The 23,345-nt window shown below is 39.4% G+C and overlaps 2 protein-coding genes across 2 annotated transcripts; one reads left to right on the plus strand and one right to left on the minus strand.

Annotated features, from left to right (window-relative positions):
• The first annotated feature begins 9,845 nt into the window (after nucleotides 1–9,845).
• On the plus strand, nucleotides 9,846–13,539 carry LOC121398004. The gene is made up of 4 exons (XM_041576328.1): nucleotides 9,846–9,891; nucleotides 10,482–10,673; nucleotides 10,995–11,081; nucleotides 12,970–13,539. The coding sequence occupies exons 1-4, from the start codon at nucleotides 9,846–9,848 to the stop codon at nucleotides 13,305–13,307; spliced, it is 663 nt and encodes a 220-aa protein (XP_041432262.1). The 3' UTR covers nucleotides 13,308–13,539.
• A 2,636-nt stretch (nucleotides 13,540–16,175) lies between these two features.
• On the minus strand, nucleotides 16,176–23,112 carry LOC108702078. Its single transcript, XM_018237075.2, has 4 exons — nucleotides 22,782–23,112; nucleotides 19,726–19,852; nucleotides 18,800–18,873; nucleotides 16,176–16,918 (listed from the first exon to the last, which is right to left on the minus strand). The coding sequence occupies exons 1-4, from the start codon at nucleotides 23,110–23,112 to the stop codon at nucleotides 16,581–16,583; spliced, it is 870 nt and encodes a 289-aa protein (XP_018092564.1). The 3' UTR covers nucleotides 16,176–16,580.
• Between the last annotated feature and the right edge of the window lie 233 nt (nucleotides 23,113–23,345).

Raw genomic sequence — 23,345 nt, forward strand, 5'->3', positions numbered from 1 at the left:
TTTCCTGACTCATGGCAACTTACCTAGACAGTGGGCACATGTGTAGGGCAAAATAAAATTTTTATTTGATGTTTTGAAGGTTTTCTAGGCATTTGTAGTGCTGATACGTATTCCTCCATTGAAATTTGAATTTGGCGCCTTATGCAAATTAACCTTCGCTTCACTTAGCGAATCAACGCTAGCGCAACTTCGCAACCTTACGCTACCCCTGTGCGCAACTTCGGATTTTAGTGAATTTGCGGAGCTCTGACGAAACTACGCCTGGCGAAGTGTGGCGAAGTGCGGCGAAGCGCGCCAAAGTTGCACCTGGCGCAACTACGAATCTTAGTGAATTTGCCCCCTAGACTTTAGCTTGTGGGTGTCCCCAGAATTAAATGCAGATGTGACAGAAGGGCAGTATATTTCATGTATAAAAGGTGTAAAACCATGTCTACTTGAGCTATTCAGACTGAAAAATAATTTAGGGGCTTTGGTTTACGTTTTAGACACCTAAAGATTGTATAATGAGCCATAAATATGTTGCATACCATTTTGCTCTGTCTATTTATCTGAGATAAAGTTCTAGAAAATGTTAGTATTTGAAAATATTTTCTAACTGGGGTACACTGATTAGTTAATTGCTGAGTGGTTGATATGGGTTGCAGCAGTGGTAGAGACCATTATATTTGTCATTAAATAAACTCCAACGACAGGGTCACTGCATGCGTAGGGATAAAAGCACTGGTATAGAGCTTAACTATAACAAAGTGTAAGGAGTGTATTTGGATACAAGTACATCTAAGCACCTCTATGGTCTTTGGCAGGGATACATTTGTGGGATTAGTACTTCAAACCCAACTGCAGGAGGGGCAACTTGCCTTTTTTGGCAAGTGAATACATTTACTGAAATTGACACTTATTACAAGTTATCAATGGACAGGCCCAATTGTCATCTTTGAGTCAGGGAAAAATTTGTTTTATATCCCTCTAAGGCAAATTTGTAAGGGTACAGCCTTATGAAGTGAGAACCTTGACGTGGTATGGTGGCTTACCAATTTTATCATCATATGTGGTTACCGTGTGGTACCATACCATGTGGTTGTAGCACCCCCACATCCATCCCTTCAAATGGTGGTCCCATGCCTTTAAAAACAGGTGTTGGTTTGGCAGTCTCTTTTTCTCTCTCTTAAAAGCTACAAGCGGGGGAGATTTAAGCCTGTAGAACCAATTCTGTGGTCTAGGCAATCACTCTCTTTTAAAAGCTAATGATGGGTAGGACTTAAGGTGGCCATACATGGAGAGATCCGCTCGTTTGGCGATGTCGCCAAACGAGCGGATCTCCCTCCGATATTGCCCAGATCGTGGGCCCTAGGGCCCAACAATCGGATCCTAATGATGCCGAACGGTGGTCGGATCACGGGACCGCATCAACGAATAAATGCGGCCGCGATCCAATGGGATTTTCTGTCCCATCCAATCGAGATCTGGGCGACTTTCGGCCAGATCTCGATCGGTGAAGCCCGTCGGGGGCCCCATACACGGGCCAATAAGCTGCCGACATGGTCTGTCAGTCTGTCAGCAGCTTTTATCGGCCCGTGTATGGCCACCTTAAGTCCTCTGACTGAACCAATGCCCAGGTCAGGAGACACCAAAAATGCTACCATGCAGGGAGGTGACAAGCTTTAAATACTGTGTATGTAAATAGTTAGGGACTGCCATATGGGGTTTACCTTGACGTGGTATAGGGGCTTACTAGTTTTATGATCATAACTTTGTAACTAAAAACCCCTGTTTTTTAAATACATGCATTTGCATAGATATTGGATTAATTATGAGACAGGGGACCAGGGAATGTGCATTAATCAACCCCCATCTTTTCTTTATGTTTGTAGTTAATTTAAACAGATCAGTAGCACTTCCATTGTATTTAAATATATTTATACTTAGACTTGAAGTGCTCCCATAACCCTCCTTTATTGCATTTTATATATATTGTATAATGTTGATATGTTCATAAATGTGGAAATGCTATCAAAAATGTTTAGGTAGCTTTTGGTACATTGTGGAGCTTGGCTCCAGTGTCCTCGAGCAATATGGATTATTTTGCCACGTTTCTTGCTTGTTTTTGAATAATGGCAAGCTTCTTGGGTTTCATCGGGTTTGAGTCAGGCTGAGGCCAGTTGGAGGAGCTTGCTGTTGATTGTAAAGGAGCAGGAAGAGAAGAATGGGGGGAGACAGTTAGGACCATCCAACCATCTTTGGTCACTTTGGCCAGAGTGAGGGGGAGAAGGAAAGCAAAGGATCTGCTTCTGCCATTTAAAGCCTGAGGGTGGTGTATCTGCTCCTGGGAGAACCACTGGAGAATAAGGAAACTATTGGTGAGAGAAGGAAGAATCTTTGCTGCTTGCAGATCAGCTGGAGCAGATAATAGAATTGGGTTCTCCTGCATTGATGCAGTTCTTCTGGAAGTTATTTATGCTTAATATTGGCACATCTGTTCCAGTAGAGATTGAGGGCATCAGTCTCATCAAACTCTGCAAGTATTAACTGCTTTACCCTTGGGTGTGTTTGCTGGTGTTCTGCTAAAGAATCCAAGGAATAAATACTTTCATCAACCTCTTGTTGCCACCATCAACCAGCCTGCTCAGCCCTGGGAGATAAACAGGTGGGGTGGATTTTATTTAACTAACAGCTCACTGCGTCTTTGCTCCTCATGCGAGGAAAACAAAACAACTCTCAATTGCACCACTACCTTCTTACCCATCAACTATGACACATTATGGGGCCCATTTTTAAAAAAAACGAGTTTTAGTTTTTCTCACAATTTGAAAAAAAACCACGAGTAAGAATATACTCGAAAATATTCTTTGTAACCTTGAATAGTCGCCATTTATTAAAGAATGAAATCATGAAAAGTAAAGTAAAAGTTGGTGAGATTGTATCAATGGGAATGTTCTCTGACAACTTGATTTATTTATTTTCCCAGTTTATTAAAATATTTGAGATTTTCAGCCTCATTGAAAATGAATGGGACAATGAGTTACTTACTGCCAAAAATCACACATGGGAATATTTTACTTAAATATGCTGACATTCGAGAAAAAAGTTACACGAGTTTTGTCTGCGGTTTATCTCCTCGTCCGTGTCTTTTTCCCCCAAGAACTCGGATTTTGATAAATCTTCCCCTTAAACGTTTGCTTATTGCCAATTGCATAAGTGTTTATTTTATGGTATCACTAATGTTACACAGTGACTGCAGTTTACTATTGAGTGGTTGAAAAAAAAAAAGAACTAATATACCAATATAAGGAGTAAGTAGTGTACAACAAGTAACTGGATTTCTGTACAACTGTGTTGTGTTATATGTGGAGTTGAGCTGGGTGCCTTCATCAATACCAAAATAATAAAACATGTTAAAATTGAAGAGGCTTCAAGATGGGGTTTTGTTAGGCAGGCTTCCCTTGGAAAATTTTTATAGTTGTGTAAATATTTTCAACGTGACCACCTATGTTACTCAAACAAATTGAAAGGGTGTGTAATAATGAATGTTGGGGTAAAAGCACAATTTAGTATCAACTTCACAGACGTTACAGAAAACAAATAAAGGTGAAGTAAACATATACATCCATTTGTCATGTTCTACAACTGATAATAATGGGTTAAATAGACAATCAGAGAACAAAGTGCATTTCTGAACTCCTCAGAATGAAAATGAAACCATGAAAGTAATTTCCCCGAAACCCAACCTGAAGCAGTAAAAACAACAGCCAGAGAAAAGGGAGTGGAAAGGAGTGAGAGACAGAGAAAGACAGAAATTAGGGAATAGGATAAAGAGAGAGAACGAAGCGGCATTAAACAGACAAATAAATCTGAGGCTTTAGTAGCAGCATATAAAGTAACCATGGAATGGACACATACGAGGTAAGACTGCTGTTTATTCTGTTCTTCTCTCTACACGTGTTCCCTGGCTCCTGATTTCTGCAAATAAGGGGGTAAAGGGTTTGCGGTGGGGTTTTGTGATACTAAAGCTAAAGATATAGGTGTGATTAACAATGAGAATGGAAAGCAATGTAATGCAAGTGTGGGGGTCAAGGAGTAATGTGGGTTACACAATCCTAGGGCCAAGGCACATGTAAGGATATATAAAGTCATATGAGAGAACAGGGGATGGAGCTTAAGTTAACTGTGAATGTAATAGCAATATTAATTTAAATTAAAGAGGATTGAGCATGTGGTTCTGTTGGGCTCCTTGGTGGCAACATCTAAAGTGTCAATAATTACACCCTCCCAATTTCTCCCAACATATAAAGACTATTGTACGGTTTAAATCCCCAATCCACTATAATCCAACATTCACTCCCCTTTCCCTCTTTGGGCAGCTAGCTCAAGAGATTTGGACCATCTATCTAAGGAGAGATATTCACTATCAATAAGGGACTGATACTCAACATAATATTCCAACACATTCCACACAGGTCATAGCCCTTCCTTGTGCTTCTATTGGGATTTTTGCCAATACAGTAGCCCTGTTCCACAAGCTGATGGGTTAATTATGACTGCAGTTGCAAATGTAGTCATGCAAAGATGGATGCAACTTGCTGCTTGTATTTATGGAGTTCATTACAGCTTTTGGATTTCAAAGTCACTTTCTGCACTTCCCTATGGTTGTGCTCGGTCTGTCCAATCTCCTCCTGTTAATGGCATTCAGTCAGTTCTATTGAGACAGCAGAACCCTGGAGCTACTTTTTCATGACTCCAGGTTTTCCTCTTTTGGCTGTATCAATAGGCACAACAGACATGTGCCCAGGGAATCATCAGCAAATGTCATTTTAAAACACGGAATGCTGGAAACGAAACAATCCCCACTTTGCATGCACACCCCCAGTTACATTCATGTTGACCCATTTGATGCAATACATTGGCTATAGGGGGGAAATGCTATATATATATATATAAATAAAATTAAAGTTTGTTAGTGAGATGTAGAGAGTATTTAAAGTGTATGTATCAAGATGCTACCCACCAAAACAACATTCAAAATGCCTTGCATGTGCCAAATGCTCTCTTTGTGACAAAGCAACAGCAGAGGGTAACTGTGCAACACAGGGAACTTGGTGTCTTGCTTAAGATTCGTGTCATTTAAATGATGCTCTAATATTTGTCAAAATACATCATTAACTTTAATTCTAGACTTTCTGAGCATTTTTTTTTATTTTCCTTGCAGCTCAGCACGGATGGTATGGATCATCTCCAAATGCCCACAGGATAACCTTCAGTGGCTGATAAACCGACTTAAGTCACGTTTCTCTCAGCTTGTGTCGGAAGTGAAGTATCTTAATGTCTCCAATATGAATGATTATCACTGGAAGAAGGATGTGCAAACATGTCCCATTGGGATCTTATACCACAGACTGAAGAATGAAACGATCACTCATGTGGCTGAATCCCTATACAAGGATGAACTTATACGAATGTCCACTTGTCTAGGTTAGAGCACTTCTTATTCTGTATGTGGTCGTACTTGAAAAAATATATTTTTGTATAACAATGATCAGGTTTGCACAAGCATTATTGGTCGGTACAGATTTCTCTTTTAAATGATTACTTCTTTCATCAATAAGCCCCACAGACAATGTTCCCCCTAATTCCTTCTCAGCTATGTGCGAACAATAATTCTTTTGTGGGCACATTTGAAACTTGTGTTCCCAGTTTTTAAAAACAGTGTGCTCAGGTCGGAATAAATGCAAAATGTCGTGTTTTCATACAAATTTCTTTGTTCACACCACACAGAGTGTATTTACTTTCTCATTTTGTCACACAGGCAAGCAGAACGTTATGGTTGTGTTGGATGATGTGGAGCAATTAAACAAAAAAAAAATGGAGAAAATCCAACGTGCAGATCTCCCCATTAATCACTGCTCTTCTCTTCTCCTTCTGATTCCAAAGGACAATAAGAGAGAGGCATTTTTCGAGCAAACTGATTCCATATCTCGGTTTCTGAGAAGTGGTAATGTTCTATTTTCATATTATTTCATATTATTTATCATTGCTGAGATCCCCTACTTTCTGTAAGATGATAATATTGGATACTCGCACAATGATATACAATGCAATATAATCTGATGATCACCTACTTGATTCTCAAAGAGCAGGGACAGTGAGGAATGTCTGCACTTCTTAAAATTTGTAAACAGGCCCTTCTAGGTTTAACCGTTAGATTTGTTTGCCGAAACAGGACAATTACTATTAGTATTTTGCAAGGGTTTTAAGTTGCAACTGCTTCACAAGAAAACTAGAAAGCTGCCAAACTGACTGGAAAACAGCTAGCAAGGTGAGTTCTGTAAGGGTTCCTGGTGGTCTAGCGGTGCGGGGACGCCCACCACTCCTTCTTGTGCCACTTCGTAAATGATGCTTCCCGGGTTTTGGCGCGGGTGTTGCATCTCACGTCATCGCGCTTAGAGTGAATTTACAATTTTCCTTGCCCAACTATTTTCATAGTTCCTGACCCTGCCTGTCCCTGACCTTGTTTAGTCTGCTGCCTGTCCTGACCTTTGCCTGTGCACTGACTACTCTTTTGGATCCTGCTTTGTACTGCAATATTTGGTATTTGACTCGACTGTGAAATCGACTACTTTCTCGTCTCTTGAATCTGTACTGCTTCTCTTGATTGACATCTCCCTGCTCTGCCCCTTGACCACACTCCTTGTTCTCCATTCTAGTTAGAAAGTTTGATTCCCTTGCCTGCCCTGAGATCTCTCCTTGGTCCTCTCACGTTAAGACCTGGTGGCACTCGAGTAGCAGAGGGCTCTTCCAGAAGCCAAAGGTGGTTGTTATAGGCAGAAGAGTGAGCCGCTATCGGGACCTTGGTTCTAGTTCTGAGTTTGGGACTCCATTCATAGGATAACTCAGCTCTTGTAAAGAAATATTGGGCGAATACACCACAAACCTCACCAGGCATTGCTTCATTAAAAAACAGCACATTATCATTGATTTGCCATTTGAATTTTTTCTCTTGCCTTTAACAGAATATACAAGGTCTGAAGTGGTGTAAAATAATGGTGTCAAATATGGCGTCAATACAGCATTAATCATTTTACAGTGTATGATAGATTAAAAAAACAGTTTTCAAGGCCAAGTCATACAAAGAGGAATCTGATACCCCAAGAGAAGCCAGGCTGGGTCATACACAGATAAATGCAGTAACAAAGAATTAGACTTATTTATAGTCAATTTTCAAATATCAATTTTCAGGAAGACCATCTAAGAGAGAGCAACTAAAAAGTCACAACACCTGATTGGTGCAAAGGAAAGCAGGAATTAACCCGTTTCTTTGCTGGATAGGGCAGCCTCAGAAACCCTAAAAAAAGCAAAAGTACATTGTGGAGTTTAAATCCACTGAACTTATTTCTCTTTATTATTTAATGCATCTAAGAAATATCATTCTTTATATGGCTAAAGATTACTGCTGCTTCCAATTTATCTGTTTTTCTATTGGTTTTCCTCCTAAAGATCCATCAGAGAAAACGTCAACTTCTACATTAGGCTTTCCTGAGCCAGATTACAAGGAAACACCATCAGTAAGTAAGGACACTCTGTGATGAGCTAATAATCACTATAATGCAGAATATAATGCAGAAATATATAATGATCAGTCGTGGGTATGGCTTGAAATGACAAATTATACTAAAGGTAAGTTTCTTGGAGGAATATAGTGGGATGTATAGTGATATTTTAACAACTACAGTATATTGCCTGGTCCAGTATCCCACAATGTTTAAGCACTGGGCCCACTTTCTTTGTATGAATGAACAATCTGATACCAAGTATAGAATGCAGCAGTCTTTGACACTACAGGGCTTATACAGTTTATTACTAACAAGAGAGTTGCAAGGCCATCATGACCTGGCAGCTGACGAAAAAGCCCAATGCTGAGGTACCAGAGAGGTCAGGCAAATTTAGGATTGGTGTACCTCTGGAGCACAAAGACGATGTAAAACTTAAATGGGAAATATTTGTGGAAACAAGAACAGGAAATTTATCACAAGAAACAGTGCTGAATAAAAGGTGAAAAACATACAGTAGAACAATACTTTTATGTCTTACGTGTTTATTCTACATGTTTATTCCTTTACATAAAATTCACAAGGAAAAAGAATTATGATTGTGAAAGAAAATCAAAACTAAACATGATCACATGTATTAATACATCTGCACCTTAACAAATAGCTGAAGTTGGGGAATGTCCTTGCTGGATAATGTTATGATGCTGATTCTGTCAATGCCTTTAAAGGGATACTGTCATGGGGAAAAAAATTTCTTTCAAAATGAATCAGTTAATAGTGCTGCTCCAGCAGAATTCTGCACTGAAATCCATTTCTCAAAAGAGCAAACAGTTTTTTTTTATATTCAATTTTGAAATCTGACATGGGGCTAGACATATTGTCAATTTCCCAGCTGCCCCATTTTATGTGACTTGTGCTCTGATAAACTTCAATCACTCTTTACTGCTGTACTGCAAGTTGTAGTGATATCACCCCCCTCCCTTCCCCCCCCCAGCGGCCAAACAAAAGAACAATAGGAAGGTAACCAGATAGCAGCTCCCTAACACAAGATAACAGCTGCCTGGTAGATCTAAGAACAACACTCAATAGTAAAAACCCTTGTCCCACTGAGACACATTCAGTTACATTGAGAAGGAAAAACAGCAGCCTGCCAGAAAGCATTTCTCTCCTAAAGTGCAGGCACAAGTCACATGACATGGGGCAGCTGGGAAATTGACAAAAAGTCCAGCTCCATGTCAGATTTCAAAATTGAATAAAAAAAAAATCTGTTTGCTCTTATAGGGAAATGGATTTCAGTGCAGAATTCTGCTGGAGCAGCGCTATTAACTGATTCATTTTGAAAAAAAATGTTTTCCGATGACAGTATCCCTTTAAGAGGGGCTTGGATGATTTTTTGGACAAGCATAATATCAAAGGCTATTGTGATACTAAAATCTACAAATAATATACAGTATATACATAACTTTTGTGAATGTATGGATGGTCAGTGTGAGTGTGGGTATGTAAAGACACTGGGTTTCATTTGGAGGGGTTGAACTTGATGGACTTTAGAATAACTATGCAACTATGTTAGATGGCAGTTAGTGATCAATTAGCGAAACAGGAGCAAACACAATAGATTCCCAGGTTACTGGGGCTTCACCTATTTATAGTGAGTTCACTATTGATAGAGTTTATGAACAGCAGTACCCAGAAATCCTATGGAGTGCAGGGGTTCTATACACAAATTTCAGATTCTGTATATTGATTACTTATGAAACCCATAGGTGATTAAAGACAACTGGAAGGCAATTGTGATTACCGCTAAAACATCAGGTGAAGCCTGACTGCATCTAATCCATTATGCACCTTGTATTCAGAATTCATATTTCCTACTGCAATACTGAGAAAACTCCTATTTAAGGTTAACCTGAAATATTCCCTTTGGTGAATGTTGATACAGGCTGATGGTGGGGCAACTGAATTCAACATGAAGAATGTGGACATGGCATCTAGGCCAAAGCATTCAGTCAAGATCTTCTCTCGGTGCACAAAGAGTGATTATAACTGGCTCATAACCCAACTGCAAAATGAAGACTTTGGGAGCCTAGTGAAGGAGGTCCATGCTGTGGAAATCTATAACCGTTATTCACAATTTATAAGAGATATAAATAACTGCACATTTGCCATTCTGTATCATTCACTCCACTATGGACGCCTAAGCATTACTGATGTGACTGACTCCTTGTATGATAAACACCTGGAGATCTTATTTCAGAATCTTGGTGAGTGTCTGCCAAGTATTGTCCAACCACAAAAAGAAACATGTGCTCCTTATACTTCACTCTGAAGTCTGGAAATACCAGAAAGAGTTTCATGCCTTTTAAGTAAATACAAATAAAACTTGAAGTAAAATCGCTCGATCGAACGATTTGAATCGTTCAAATCGAACGATTTGAACGATTCAAACGATTTTACTTAGACTTCAAAAAACTTGTAAAAAAAAAAATAGAAGGTCTCCATGGGCTAACATAGCACTTCGGCAGGTTTGATTTGGTGAAGTATTGAAGTCAAAGTTTTTTTAAAGAGACAGTACTTCGATTATCGAATGTTCGAATATTCAAACTATTTTACTTCGAATCAAAAGTCGTAGTATCCTATTCAATGGTCGAAGTATCCAAAAAATTACTGAATTTTATATTTTTTTACTTCGAAAATTCCCTCGAATTCACTTCAACTCTTGATAAATCTGCCCCCACATTTACTTGATCAAAGAATTAACTTCTATACTGCGAACTTGTGACTGGAAATGATAATGCCAGCTAGATTCAGGCAAAATACAATCCAATTTTACATGTGGTTTTTTTTTTACATGTGATATAAAATGATTTCAGATGTTATCATAGATTCTAAAAAATCTTGTTCACTCGACATAACTGTTTTTGTTTACTGGGTTTGTAGGCAAGGAAAAAGTCATTGTGGTCCTTGATGACTTGAGTGAAAGCACTTTACAGGAGAAACGTAGAATCCTTCAAGAACAACCAAGTATCGGGCGATATTCCCAAGATCTCATTCTCTTCAGTCAAACAGAAAAAAAGGCTGGGTTTAAGCAAAACACACTGGAACCACTCAAAAAAACTTTAAAGGCCAGTTGTAAGTTTATAAATTATATTTAATAGCACCAAATTCTCACCCTGCCTTTTTTACTTTCTTCAAGATGACATTACTGATAGTCTATGAGACCAGAATAGCATGGGTGCCAGGGTCTAACATGTGCAAGGTCTTATTGCTGCAGAAATATTACAATAATTAAAAATTAATATATTGTGCCTAGTGTGGACAACATTTTAATAGAAGGTTTGTGCCCAAATTGCAAATTTTATTAAAATACTATTGTTTACATGGTATAAAAATGTATCTTAAATGATGCTCCCTAAAGGCCAAAATGTTTACATTTATTTATTTATATTTAAGTAAAACCTGACTCTTCATTATCATCATCGTCATCGTTGTCATCTAACCAGAATCAGAATTTCTTCAGCACAGAAAGAAAAGCATATCGTGAGTTTCATTTCAGAAATTTCCAAAAGTTTATATCCAATTGAAAATGTACCATAATGATATAATAATTTACCTATCAGCCCTGTTTAAATTTAGTTTAAAATTAAACTACTGTACTAACTTACATTTCTTCTAATGATAAAGCAGGGGCCCAGAACACTCATATCATTTCTTTTTAATTGTGCTAATAAGTTCCCAGAGCAATCACAATGGGACAGATTTATCAATGACTAAAGTGGGAATTTTCTGTAGGATTTCCAGCCAGTCAATCTGATTAGGAATTGGATCAATCCAACTGGCCTGCTGAGCCAATCAGTTCCAACAAAATCAATTTATCACTTTCAAAGTGTTCAGAAATTCATTTTCTCAAACCCTGAATGAAAAACTGGTCCTATAGAAAGCTATGGAAAGTTCCAGGTGATGTGATCAATATCAGTGTTAATGTATAGTAAAGTGTGGATACTAGTGATGGGCGAATTTCTCCCGTTTCGCAGAAAAATTTGCGAATTTCCCGTGAAATTCATGAAATGACAAAAAATCTGCGAAATGCAAATTTTGGCGCCGGTGTCCAAATATTCCGACGCTGGCAACAATTCTGACGCCCATTAAAGTCAATGGGCGGCTAGAATTGTCGCCAGTGTCGGAATTGTCGCTGGCGAATTTTTGCGACAATTTTGCGAAACACGGAAATTCGCAGCAAATTTATGCCTGAAGAATAAATTTGCCCATCACTAGTGGATACACTTTCCTAATTCATTGATCTGATTCTGATCAAAAGCATCTTCAATAAAGTTGTGTGCCGAAAATCACAAAGAAATGTAGTGGTGGAATTTCACTCTGGTGGACCTTGACCTATTCTGGTTTTACTATGTGATAACTATGCCCTATACAATAGATTTCTAAATATAATGTAGCCATTTAAATGACATGCAAACCCTATATTTTCCTACCATGTATATAAGTTGGGCATATCTTTCCTACCCAAGCCAGGGTACTGCATATACCCCCTTCATTTGCCAACGACATCACATTTTCTTAAAACAAATAGCAATTTTCACCCAACGGCCATTTTCCTTCTGACACATCATCAGTAACATTGACATCTGCATTGTAAAGTTCATGCAATGCAGATTGTAGGTTATACAGGCACAACATACTTTGATTAAAAGTTCTGCTGGGGTTGAACACTGTAATGGTTAAGCTGAGCTCAGGAGAGGTAGTTAGGAGGAAAAAAATAGGACCAGACAGCTAGTTTCTATTGGAACCAGCAATGCGATCTCTTCATTGGCTGTTAGACTGGAGGGTACTGTATGTTTAGTAATTTGAGCTGAGAAGGACTGAACATGCTCATGAGTAAACAGCCAAAGTAAATTCCTGAGGGAGGGGGCTGAGTGGGTTAGAGGAGGAGAAGGAATTCTAAGTGATTAAGGGGATGATGCAGCCTTACTGTTAACCTTTTAACAACCAGAGTGTTGTGTATCTAAAGATTTCAAAGAGGCTGTTTACTGATTACATTTTTGTGTGTGTGTGGGTTACATGTCCTTTAAGTCAAAAACTATATACTTGGGGAGTAAGAAGTCCACTTGGACAACACCAGAATAGTGACAAACCCTTATTTGATGAGCTCCCTTGCAATTTTAGTGAAGTGAACTTTTTCTACCCAAGTATAATTCCTGAATTCAAGGTGTGACAAATCAAATTTTTGTTTTTACTCCTTTGTGCCCATTTTACCCTTTTCATTTGCTTTGCACTGCCAACCATATACATAAGGGCGTTAAACCAAAATGGCCAAAGTTTGCTCTGGTCCAGTGACCCATTTCAGCCAAACAGCAGTTAGCTTTACTAATTTCGTTTTTACAATAATTTTACACTTGTTTTGTTTTCCTAGGTGGTGGGAATTCCCAAAGCACTCTGAGTAGTGAGGGGCCTGAGGTTTCTAGGGGCAAAGAATCAGCCAGTGCATTCAATGAAACCCATCCCTTTAGTCAAAAGTTGGATCAGATATTAAGCATTGTATCCAACCAGAAACAACAGCTTGAAGAGTTTAAGAAGGATCTCCACATGGAGATATCCAAACTGAATAAAGAACATAGTGACGAGATATCTAGACTGATTCAGCATCAACGTGAAGATATATCCAGACTGATGCAGAAACATCAAGAAGAGATATCCAGACTGAATAAGCAACATAGAGAAGATATATCCAGACTGAATAAGCAACATTGAGAAGAGATATCCAAACTCATTACGTACAGTCATCTGAAGTTTTCGAGGGGTCAATCTTCAACATCAGAAAAGAGGACCAGATGTCCCAAGTCAAGGTCAACATGTTTTGATGCAGTTCCAGTGAGATAAAATTGAGCTCCATTAAACCTTTTTACACTGTTAGATAATAGGTCCAAATGCAATTCTATGATTCATGATAATGTTGATCACAATAAATGAGTATACCTTTAAATGCAATGAATGGATGTGCAGATGCCAATATAGTCAAATAATGTCAACCAATTTGCTAAGCATCTGTCGTTGTCATTAGTAGAGATAAGGCTCCCTGGAACAGACACATGCATCTCTAACATCTCAAATTTAAATGCCTACTTTGGAGACCTCAGTTGTAGCGAAGTCCTTTTTTGTTTGATATACAGTATATATATATATTAATTTGTGGTAATGCCGTATCTAAAAAGCTCTTAAGGACATTCACAGCATAAATAAAAATGTGCAATTATGTTTGTACATTAAATACACTGATCTTATCCAGCTTTATAAATATAAACCTGTGCAGGGCATTTATGTTCACTATTCGAATTATACAAGAATAAGCAGATCAAACTAGAAATCTAAAGGCTTGAGTAATAACAAGAAGTTCCCCATTAAACAATGTCTATAACATAAGGGGTGGACACTTTACAAATATGCCAAATCAGCCTTGAAAACATGGACCTTGCACCATACATGTTAAAATGCATATTAGCAATATCAATAAATACCCAGGACCGCAACTAGGGGTAGGCAGAAGAGGCACCTGCTTAAGGAGCAACGATGGGGGGGGCACTGTGCAGGTACCTGTTAAAGGGTCTGCCTACCCTTAGTCCATGTTCACTCCCTTCTGGAGCTCTCTCCTCCCTCCTCTGCACTCCCCTCTTCCACTCTCTGCCCTCCTTTCTGCTGCACTCTTCCCTCTGCCTCTCCTCTGTTACAGGCATACATGTGCACATTCACGATCACATGCGCACACATGGGGGGCAGTGTGGGGAGTGTTGTGGCCAGCCGGGGTGCCTAGGGTGCCCATTCGGAATTGCCTGGCCCTGTAAATACCAGATAAATGTTATTGCTCCTGACCATTAACTGTGCATTTCTGGACATTGACAATTTTGCCTTTGCAGTAGCAGAGTTGTCATTAAGCATGGAACAGTCACTCATGACTAAGGAAACCACCAAAATTCACACGAAGTGGACAGATACATATTTTAAAGTTACCAAGAATAATATAGGGGTTGACTTCCCTGTGACACAAGTGGGCAAAGAGTGCTCTACTTAATGCTTATAATGATAAGAACCACTTGCATAATGGGGATAACAGTGCTCTTCTGCAGGAGGTGCCGACACGCACCACAGGGAAGGTAGAAAAGTCAGGGCACTTGCATGATCAATGACATAATTTACTCCAGAGTCCAGAAAGTACCCACTGAAATCCCACAACCATGTTTTTAATAATCCACCTGGGAAAATAAATCCCATAGACTAAGTCAAGAAGGGTCTTCATCTTGCACCAACACAATGGAACACCATCATTCCGAGAATAATCAAACCTTCTGTAAGTAACCTCTACCAGGAATCTGAATACAAGCTCCTAACTAGATACAGGCCACAAAGCTGGCTAAATTAAACCAAGATGATGGCTGACCAACAAAAAATCAAAGCTTGAACCACAAAAGACTAAGGGGCACATTTACTTACAGTCGAATATCGAGGGTTAATTAACCCTCGATATTCGGCTGTCGTTGTTAACACTTCGGGGCCGATTCACTAACTTCGAGTGAAGGATTCGAAGTAAAAAAACTTTGAATTTCAAAGTGTTTTTTGGGCTACTTCGACCATCGAATGGGCTACTACGACCTTCGACTACGACTTCGAATCGAAGGATTCAAACTAAAAATCGTTCGACCATTCGACTATTTGATACTCTTTAAGAAAAAACTTCGACCCCCTAGTTCGCCATCTAAAAGCTACCAAACTCAATGTTAGCCTATGGGGAAGGTCCCCATAGGCTTTCCTAAGTGTTTTTGGTCGAAGGATATTCTTTCGATCGTTGGATTAAAATCCTTCGAATCGTTCGATTCGAAGAATTTTATCGTTCGATCGAAGGAATAATCCTTCGATCGTTCGATCGCACTATTTGCGCTAAAATCCTTCGACTTCGATATTCAAAGTCGAAGGATTTTTATTCCCAGTAGAATATCGATTAATTAACCCTCGATATTCGACCCTTTGTGAATCGACTTTGAATATCGAAGGATTTAACGCTATTCGTTCGATCGAACAATCGAAGGAATAATCGTTCGATCGAACAATTAAATCTTCGAATCGAATGATTCAAAGGATTTTAATCCATCGATCGAACGAAATTCCTTCGATCAGAAATTTGCTGGAAAGCCTATGGGGACCTTCCCCATAGGCTAACATTGATGCTCGGTAGGTTTATGGTGGTGAATTAGGAGGGCAAAGTATTTTTTAAAGAGACAATACTTTGACTATTGAATGGTCGAATAGTCCAACGATTTTTAGTTTGAATCATTTGATTCGTAGTCGTAGTCGATGGTCGAAGTAGCCAATGCGATGGTCGAAGTAGCCAAAAAAAACATTCTAAATTTGAAGTATTTTTTATTCTATTCCATCACTCGAGCTAAGTAAATGTGCCCCTAGATCTTTGTTCTGTGATAGGATATAAAAATTTAGCTGATGCATGATAAATGTACTCATCAAACGCAATGACCTTTCTACTTCAGACTTTCTTTTGCACCTTATTGGCATCTATAACCTGAATATAACCGAAATAATGTAGAATGAACCTGTATAGACAACAGAAAGGAATATAATTAAATTCATAGTCCTTTATTGAAGTAATTACTTAAAGTAAGATCAGAAATTCAAGATTTACACACAGCAATCTTATAGCAGAAGTTGCCTGCTCTACACAGGGTTTTGGTTTTACATGTGCAGACCCAAAACTGATTAGGTTTAGTGACCCAATCCTTCACAATCATAAATATATAATAATCATTTGGCTGATATCAGGCAGCTAAGAGCCCTTGTGGGATGATTGGACTTGAGAAATGTAGTTAGTGCCCATCACATTGTAATGAGGTCAGAATGTCTAGTGGCAGGTGACTACTACTGGGAGATGTCTGAACCACATATAGTAGAAAACAGGAGTCTTCTATAGTCATGATGTCTTTGCTTGGTTTCTGGTCTGGAAATGCTCTTAAAGTGAGGCTATTAAAGGGTGGGCAGTTGTTGAATTTTTGCGTTCCGTCGCATTTGCTCCAGTTTTTGGTTCACCTCTCTCTGATGTAGAAATTTAAGCAGAAATTTCTTCCGCTCAACCCTTTCTCTTTTTGGGATCTTCTTGTATTTCATCTGGAAGTTGACATCTTCCAGAACGCTGTAGAGAAAATGTAGGATCTCCTTGTGTCGCCCTTGTGTTCTGCCATGATCCTCTTTTGTGTAGTTTTCTATCTTAATCACCTTCTCTACTCCCATCAGCAGGAACTCCTTCTCAGCCTGAATGAAGTCTCCAGAGGTTTTGTGGGTCAGAACCACAATTGGATAAAATCCTGTTAGAACACAACAAAGTTGACAATGACATTGTCTATGCAAAGGATTAAAAAGCCTAAATAAGTAATCCAGATGCACAAGGGAGCAGTGGTGGGTGTAGGCTGCAATGGAGCCCTGTAATTACCATATGCCCACTAATAAGGATAGAGCTGCAGATAGTGAGATTCACAGGGAAGCAAGGCCCCAGATATAAGTGACCGAGCACCAGGCACCTCTTGTTATGCCTCTCTTTAAACATTCTTTCTAGGAAATACTGATATGTCATTGAAAGGGCATTGTCGTAGGATTCACTTACTGTAACTGGCTGAACAGGAAAAACTGCACATCCCACACATAAAGGAATCTGACTCAATGAGGAAATATCTGTAATTTTCACAAATATGTACACAATGTCAGGTGTAACAATGAAGAAATCAGACCCAGAGGCTGGTGGGAGCTGAGTTTCTGACTGATAAACTGTTTTAATTTTTCTGAGTGAAACAGATCATCCACAAAGTGTGAGGCCCGCCTCCTTCATGATGTAAATGTACATATCTGGTAATTTTTGAGTGATAAAAGGCATGAAGAATGGATGAAAAAATGTTGAGAAACACTGATCTATCCAAAGCATTGAAGCTCAAGGTTACCAAAACTTTGGGAGATCTCATCTACTAATTTGACTTTAATTATCATTTCTATCCAAATATATTTATCAACTACTTCATCCATTTCTGAGACTGAGATTTCTAACTGCCTCCTAACTATCTCCTCCCGAATAATTCAATGTCATCCTAAACTGAATCTCATAAAAACGAAACTAATTATATTTCCAACTTACCCTAGTGCTACACCCCACTTTACTGTTACTACTGATGACACACTCATTAACCCTGTCAACCCAGCAATATGTTTAGGGAATCTTTAACTCTTCAATCTCCTCCTCAAATGAATTTTACACAACAGCCGCTTTTCCCTACAAAATATTGCCAAGCTTAGTTCCTTTCTATGACAATCTACATGTGTCCATGCCAACATTCTATCCCACCTAGACTACTGTAACTGGCTATTAACTGTTTTTCAATTATTAATTATGCTGTTAGAATCCTCCTCTCACCTACAAAAGAACAGACTCCTCCATTTCTGAAATCCTTATCTTGGCTCATTATGTAAATAATGAATTACAAACTCTTTGTTGTGATTATCAAGGACCTTCAGTCTTCTGCATCTGACTACATCTTTTCTTTTGGGTCTCCATACATTCTTGTCTAACTCCTCCATTCACTTCTGAGCTGTTTCCACTGCAGTATTTCACCTTAGACCTTTTGCTTCTCCTTACGTCTGGATCAACATTGCCATCCCATTAATGTTTTATGAGAAATTGTTCCTAAAGGGATATTTTTTTAACAAAGAGTTGGTATCTGCTCCCATTGCTGTTGGTCTAGGAAGACCTTAATGCCTTCAGTGAGCTAAATATTGTGTTCCTTCCTACCCTATTATTTTTCAATGTGCACCCTTATGTGGCCTTTAGGTCTGGACAAGTGAAAATGTAATTCAGTGATCTCCCAACCAGTGGCTCGCAAGCAACATGATGCTCACCAACCCCTTAGATGTTGCTCCCAGTTGGCAGGTCTTTATTTTTGAATTCCAGTCTTTAAGGCAAGCTTTTCAAAAAAAACCCATGTGTCCTGCAAAAAGAGCCTGCCAGTCCACATAGGGGCTACCAATAACCAACCACAGTCCTTATTTGGCACCTCTGAGAACTTTTTATATGCTCACGGGTAATAAATGTTGGTGACCTCTGGTCTGGTGTAATTTATTGTGACTAATTAATATAAATAGACTAATTATTAATATCCGCCTCGTGCACCTCTTACTCTATGTCAGTTTCGACAATGACCCACCTGTCATTTTCCGGCAGTTATCAATGAATTCTTTAGTATCTTTCTTCTCCCCTTCAGCGAGGCCCTTTTTAACGCTGCAAAAACAAATACAATGGACTTGTATGAGCTGGAGCCTTTTTTTTTAATGCAGAGCAAAGTCCCAATTTGTCTGTAGTTGCACCACCTCAACCATACTCAGTTGCTGGTACATACAGTGACATCACATGGGAAGTACATGAGTAGGTGGCAGCTCCAGGACACCTTCAATAGGCGCAATGCGCTAAAAAATTGACAAGTCACTCTCACGCTTAACACTGGAAATGACTTCAACCGGTCTTGGGAAACAGTGTAATTAAAGTGAAAGGGCAGTTGTTTTAATTCTGACACATCTGCCATAACTGTATTAGGCTCAACTCCCCATGGCGAGCAAACACGGTGATTGTGCTCAAAATTGCACTTGGCTCACTGCACTTTCAGTCGTAAATTACCTCTATTATGTTCACCATTTTGGAGGTTTTTTGCATTTTTTCACTGAATGCTAATGTATCACATGTAGCAGTTTTTCTGAGACATTTTTTTTTTTACTTGAGTCACTTTACATTCTCAAAGGATTCTATGGAATGATTTCTCAAACCATACTAAAGAATTGCTGATTAAGTCAAATTAAGACTGAGCTCAAGGGAAGGAATTTTGCTTATTTTGCAGGGTTAGGTTTTTTTTAGCATTATTTAGGCAAGACAATTCTGTTGAAGAAATGTGATAAAATCACAATCTGGGGGTATGCAATATTTCCTTGATCTTTTATCATTAGTACCTATAATTATTAACAGCACATGTATATCAAGCATTGGAAGAAGAATTTCTAACCTGCAAGATAAGACAGAAGAGACAAAACTAAGGCAGTATTATGAGATATAGAAGAGAATAACCAAGGCACAATAGTTTACCTGTAAACAAACACTGGAATAGTGATGTCTGTGAAATTAGGATCCATTTCTGAGTCCTCCAATTTGTATATCATGTCTTCATAGTTATTTGTCCATTCAACTCTCTGGTTCAGTGGAATAAAGTTACCTACACAAAGAGAACGACTTACTGCTGCACATTATGAGTAATTAAAGGGGTGGTTCACCTTTAAGTACATTTTTCGTATTTTATAGAATGGCCAATTCTAAGCAACTTTTCAAATAGTCTCCATTATTTATGTTTTTTATAGTTTTTTTTCATTATTTGCCTTCTGTTGCCTATTTCCAGCTTTCAGCACAATAACAGCCTTGACATGTACAGTATGCCAAATGCATTATTTCCTTTTTCTTACTAAATAGTTGTGATAGCTACTGGCTTCCTCTAGTACACAGAGGGGCAAATTAACTAACCCCAGAAAATTAGCCAGCTCAACACTTCACAGCGCAACACTTCACCAGGCGTAGATTCGCCAGGAGGACAACACTAATTCACTAAAATCCGAAGTTGCGTCCAAGGCGAAGAACACTAGCGAAGTTGCACTAGCGTTACTGCACCAATCGAAGTAAAGTTGCGCTAGCGTTGCCTAATTTGCATACGGCGGGAAGATAAAGTACAATAGATGTATATGTTGCAGCAAATAAATTACACTACACAAGCCTGAGAAACCTTCATAAAATAAAATAAAGTTGTTACGTGTATATTGCCCTACACATGAGCCCAGTGTATAGTTAATGTTCCATATGTTAGCAAATGTAGGGGTCAAGCTAAAAAAATTACGATCTTTTGCAGTCTATCACCCTGAAAAAGGAAAAGATGCCAGCGTTTTTTGGGACTTAGAAAAATGTTCAAAAATTTTTTAGGAAGTCCTATCTACTCTATTGCACTTCGTCTGGTCTGAGGTGTCGAAGACAAGTCTAGCGCAAGAGATAACGTTCAGTAAAATCCGCATCTTAGTGAATTTGCGGAGTAACGTCCATTCACCAGAGCACAAATTCGCCAGGCATTATGTAGTGTAGTACTGCTAGAGTCTATCTCCTTCGCTAGCGAAGTTACGTCAGCGACCATTTGTAAATCAGCAAAGTACCGAAATGACTTCATGCTGGCGAATTTTGCGTCCGCTTTAGTCACTTCGCCCTTTAGTAAATTTGCCCCAGAGAGTTAGATCTTGTGATCCCAGGAAGAAGCTAACGAATGGGGGCTCTCCTAAGTTTTAGTTTTGATGGGAGAGCAAGTCAAAAATGATTTGAATAAAACTGTGTGTAAAACGAATTAAATAAAATGATATCATGACATTTAACTCTACTGCCTTCACTATCCTCTACTCTCTATATATTAAATTACATTGGGTTGCAAGACTATAAACTCTGTGGTTTTACAGATAGTTGGGTTACAGTTAATGATGGGCGAATCTGTCCCGTGAAAAAAAGCGCAAAACACATTGAAGTCAATGGGCGTCGGAATCATTTTGCCGTGCGTCAATATAATTTTGACGCGAGCGACAGTTTTTACCCAATAGTGAGGGGCCTGTCTGCTGTCCTTCCTAGGCGCGGCTTTCCTCCGTAACGCATGCCCCTTCCACTGGGCCCTTTCCATCACTTTGGCCCCAGGCCTAATCCCTGTTAAACCCTACACTCCCACTCTCACCGGCTCCCTCCTTAGGGGAGTCCCTTCCACAGCGACATTATGTAAACACTCCCACTCCCCTCTTACCCAACTACCCCTTTATTCTGGGGAGGGAGGGCGGGGCTGTTCAAGGTCAAAGAGCATGCTCCCTTCACTTCTTTCCTCTTTTAACTCCACCTGTCTCCACCCACCCCATAGTAACCCGGTAACTACAACTCCTATAATCCTTAATCTCCTCTTCCGGTTCTCTAATTTCTAGCCCTGTCATGGCCCTGTCGTTTCCAATTCCTGGCTCAATCCCCCGGGCATTCTTTAAAGTCAATAAATAATTTTGACGGGAGTCAATTTTTGTCGCAGCAGATTTTTCACCGGCAAATTTTCTATGCAGTTTTGTGAAAACATTCGCGGGCAGCGAAATGCGGAAATTCCATTATTGCAGAATTTATTCGTCCATCTCTAATTACAGTATTTTACAAGGTAATCTAAAAATGTCCCCCAGAAAATGAGCACAATATGAGGGCTGCCAGTTAACACACATAGGGGCAAATTCACTAAAGTTCGAAATGGGAAGTGGGAGAATTCACCAGCGTGACGTCACTTTGCCACTTTGCCGGTTTACTAAGGGTCCGTGGCGTAAATTTGCTAGCGAAGGAGTTAGACTCTAGCGGTACTTCGCTCATTAACGCCAGGCGAAGTTGCACTCTGGCAAAGGGATGTAACTACGCTAATTCGCTAAGATGCAGATTTTACTGAACGCTAACTCTTGCGCCAGAGTTTACTTTGCCACCTCAGACCAGGCGAAGTACAATAGAGTAGTGTTTCTATTGCGTGTAGTATAGTGTTTCTAAGTCCCAAAAAACGCTGACGTCTTTTACTTTTTACAGGGTGATAGGCTGAAAAAGATCGTAAATTATTTTTGGGGTATCCTCCTTCCCCCTACATTTCCTAACATATGGCACATAAACTATACACTGGGCTCATGTGTAGGGCAATATAACAATTTTATTTTATTAAGGTTCCCTGGCCTTGTGTAGTGTAATGTAATTACTGCACATTAACGTCCCTTGTACTTTAACTTCACGCCGTATGCAAATTAGGCATCGGTAGCGTAACTTCGAACTGCTTCGCAAGCGTTCGGTACCCCGGACGCAACTTCGGATTTTCGTGAATTAGCAGTGTCCTGCCGAATCTACGCCTGGCGAAGTGTTGCGAAGTCAGCGAAGCCGGCGCTGGCGCAATTTCGGAGGTAAGTAAATTTGCCCCATGGAATGCAAAGCTCATCTGCCACTGAAAGGATTATAAACATGTTATTCAGTATTTACAGATGATTGGAAATTATTTTTCTTTGGTTTGTAACAGAGCAATGGAACCACTTTGAGGTCCTATCAAAAAGTTTCCATCTAACGCCACTTACCCAGCTGTGCATAAATTTCCCCAGTCTCATACGCGTTGAATGTAGAGCACCCCCTGTTATCCACAATAGTGATGGTGTCAGTGAGTGGGTAGGCTGTTCTGTTGAAAGTGACACTAGTATGGGAAGCCAATGCATTTGCATGAATGTAATATTCTCCATCATCTAATACATACTTGCAGGAGTTGATGAGGGAGGACTTGCCATGACCCATAAACCCAAACAGCTGTAGGAGAACTCGGTTATAGCCCTGGCTCCCAAGAGCACAGTTATCAAGGCTGAAGTGCTGGATATGGTCCCTCACATAATCCACTGTTCTCTGATATCCTTCCATCTTCGCTCTTCTGTGAATTGTAAATTACGGAGCAAAGTAAAAGTGAAAGCAGCGAGCTTGTTCTACCTTCTAACAAGGAAAAATCTGTAAAATCTTTCTGTCCATCTAAAGGTGTATCATATTACTGCTGGTTGTTCTATTTACTCACAGGTTTGAGTACAGAAAACATTAACACTCCCACTTTGACAAACCTGTTCCTCATTGTAGCTTTTGTGATATTTGTGCTAAAACTT

The sequence above is a fragment of the Xenopus laevis genome, chromosome 9_10L, assembly GCF_017654675.1.
Source record: "Xenopus laevis strain J_2021 chromosome 9_10L, Xenopus_laevis_v10.1, whole genome shotgun sequence".
NCBI lineage: Eukaryota > Metazoa > Chordata > Amphibia > Anura > Pipidae > Xenopus > Xenopus laevis.

Bases quoted from the DNA above. Each gene is read 5' to 3' on its own strand.
- LOC121398004 (XM_041576328.1), top strand. From the start codon at position 9,846: ATGTGCTCCTTATACTTCACTCTGAAGTCTGGAAATACCAGAAAGA. The intron at 9,892-10,481 runs GTTTCATGCCTT...CTGGGTTTGTAG, and splicing joins GTCTGGAAATACCAGAAAGA to GCAAGGAAAAAGTCATTGTG. The intron at 11,082-12,969 runs GTGAGTTTCATT...TTGTTTTCCTAG, and splicing joins CACAGAAAGAAAAGCATATC to GTGGTGGGAATTCCCAAAGC.
- LOC108702078 (XM_018237075.2), bottom strand. From the start codon at position 23,112: ATGGAAGGATATCAGAGAACAGTGGATTATGTGAGGGACCATATCCAG. The intron at 19,853-22,781 runs GTAAGTGGCGTT...CTCTTTGTGTAG, and splicing joins GGAAATTTATGCACAGCTGG to GTAACTTTATTCCACTGAAC. The intron at 18,874-19,725 runs GTAAACTATTGT...TTGTTTTTGCAG, and splicing joins ATTCCAGTGTTTGTTTACAG to CGTTAAAAAGGGCCTCGCTG.